General features: G+C 74.5%; 1 protein-coding gene across 1 annotated transcript; it reads left to right on the forward strand.

Annotated features, from left to right (window-relative positions):
* Positions 1-358: 358 nt before the first annotated feature.
* On the forward strand, positions 359-1,205 carry AURANDRAFT_39492 (hypothetical protein; the record flags this gene model as incomplete). The annotated part of the gene is made up of 2 exons (XM_009044306.1): positions 359-613; positions 748-1,205. 2 exons carry the CDS (start codon positions 405-407, stop codon positions 1,118-1,120), a joined length of 582 nt encoding a protein of 193 aa, XP_009042554.1.
* Between the last annotated feature and the right edge of the window lie 606 nt (positions 1,206-1,811).

Raw genomic sequence — 1,811 nt, forward strand, 5'->3', positions numbered from 1 at the left:
CCGTCGTCGTCGAGGTCCGCGCGGCTCCGCGGCGGCGGGCAGGCGCGCCCGCAGCGGTCGCGGACGAGGGGCCAGACGAGCTGGAGCATGGCGCCGTGGTGGCCGCTGCCCTCGACGCCGACGACATAGACGAGCGTCGGCAGCGCCGCCGCCGGCGCCGCGAGGGCCGCGAGGGCCGCGAGGCGGCGCATCGGGCGCCGCGGTCAGGGAGGGCGGTCGCGCCGAGGCGCGGCGGCGCGCCTCGACATCGGGCTGCCCCCTGATCAAGATGCCGGCGTCGACGACTTCTTGGCAAGCTCTTGTGGCAACGATTTGAAAGCATTGCGGGTGCCCGAGCCCATCGCGCCGTCCGTCGAAGCCGCGTGCGCCGTCGCACCGCACGTACGAGTAGCGCGAGGTCAGCCATGGCCGCGCGGAACCGGTTCGGCGTCGAGAGCGGCTCGCGGGCCTTGTCCGGGCGCCCGGGCGGCGGGCGCGCGTCGCGCGCGCCGAAGCGGGCCGGCGTCTCCGAGGAGGAGATGGAGGAGATCCGCGAGGCCTTCAACCTCTTCGACACGGAGGGCAAGGGCGTCATCGACATCAAGGAGCTCAAGGCCGCCTTCCGCGCCCTCGGGTCCCGCGCCCGCGTCCGGCGCCGCGCGCGCGCGCTTCGATTCGCTTCTCGCGCGCGAACCGCCGCGCGCGCTTCGCCGCCGCCGCCCGCTCTCGACGCCGCCGGTCGCGCTCACCCCTCGCCCCCGCGTCCAGGTTCCAGGTGAAGAAGGCCGAGATCCGGCGGATGATGCAGGACGTCGACAAGGAGTCGTCGCCGACGGTGCTCTTCGACGAGTTCGTCGAGATGGCCACGCCCAAGATGCAGAGCCGCGACACGCGCGAGGAGATCATGAAGGTCTTCGCCCTCTTCGACGACGACCAGACCGGCGCCATCTCCTTCCGAAACTTGAAGCGCGTCGCGAACGAGCTCGGCGAGAACCTCACGGACGAGGAGCTCCAGGAGATGATCGACGAGGCCGACCGCGACGGCGACGGCATGATCAACGAGGACGAGTTCTTCCGCGTCATGAAGAAGCGCGGCGACAACCCCCTCGACGACCTCTCCTCCGACGACGACGACTTCTAGCGCGCGCGCCGGGCCGCGGCGCGCGCGCGCGCCGAGCGCCGGCGGGCGGTCCGCCGTCCGCGCGCCGTAACGACGCGCCACCCTCGCCCCGGCCCCGGGCCCCTCGGGCGGCCTTCTAGGGCGGCCGAGGACGAAAAAAAAACGCGCGCGCGCGCGGCGCTACTCGAAGGGCGCGACGTCGCCGCCGACCGTGTAGGCCTCGCGCTCGACGTTGTCGAGCTCCTCGTACCGCTTGCCGCCGCGCGTGCGGAAGAGGGCGACGAGCTCGTGGCCCTCCGTCAGCCGGCTCGCGATGTCGAGCGCCGTGAGCCGGTCCCCCCGCTCGTCGTCGACGACGAGGTTGAGCGTCGCGCCGCCGTCGAGGAGCGCGCGCGCGCCGGCCTCGTGGAGGCCGTAGGCGAACCAGGTCAGCGGCGTCATCTTCAGGCCCCGCGGCGCGGTCACGCGCGCGTCCGGGTCCGCGCCCGCGGCCAGTAGCAGCCGCGCGACGTCCGCGGAGCCGCTGATGCCGCAGGTGTGGAGCGCCGTCTCGCCGTCCTCCGTCGCGGCCCGGGCGTCGGCGCCGGCCTCGAGCACGCGCCGCGCCATGGCCGCGTCGCCCTCGGCGGCGGCGGCGATGAGCGCGTAATCCACCTCGCGCAGGCCGCCCCGGTCGTCGCCGCCCTCGCCCGCGAACGCGGACGCGTCCTCG

This window comes from Aureococcus anophagefferens (assembly GCF_000186865.1).
Source record: "Aureococcus anophagefferens unplaced genomic scaffold AURANscaffold_237, whole genome shotgun sequence".
Classification (NCBI taxonomy): Eukaryota; class Pelagophyceae; order Pelagomonadales; family Pelagomonadaceae; genus Aureococcus; species Aureococcus anophagefferens.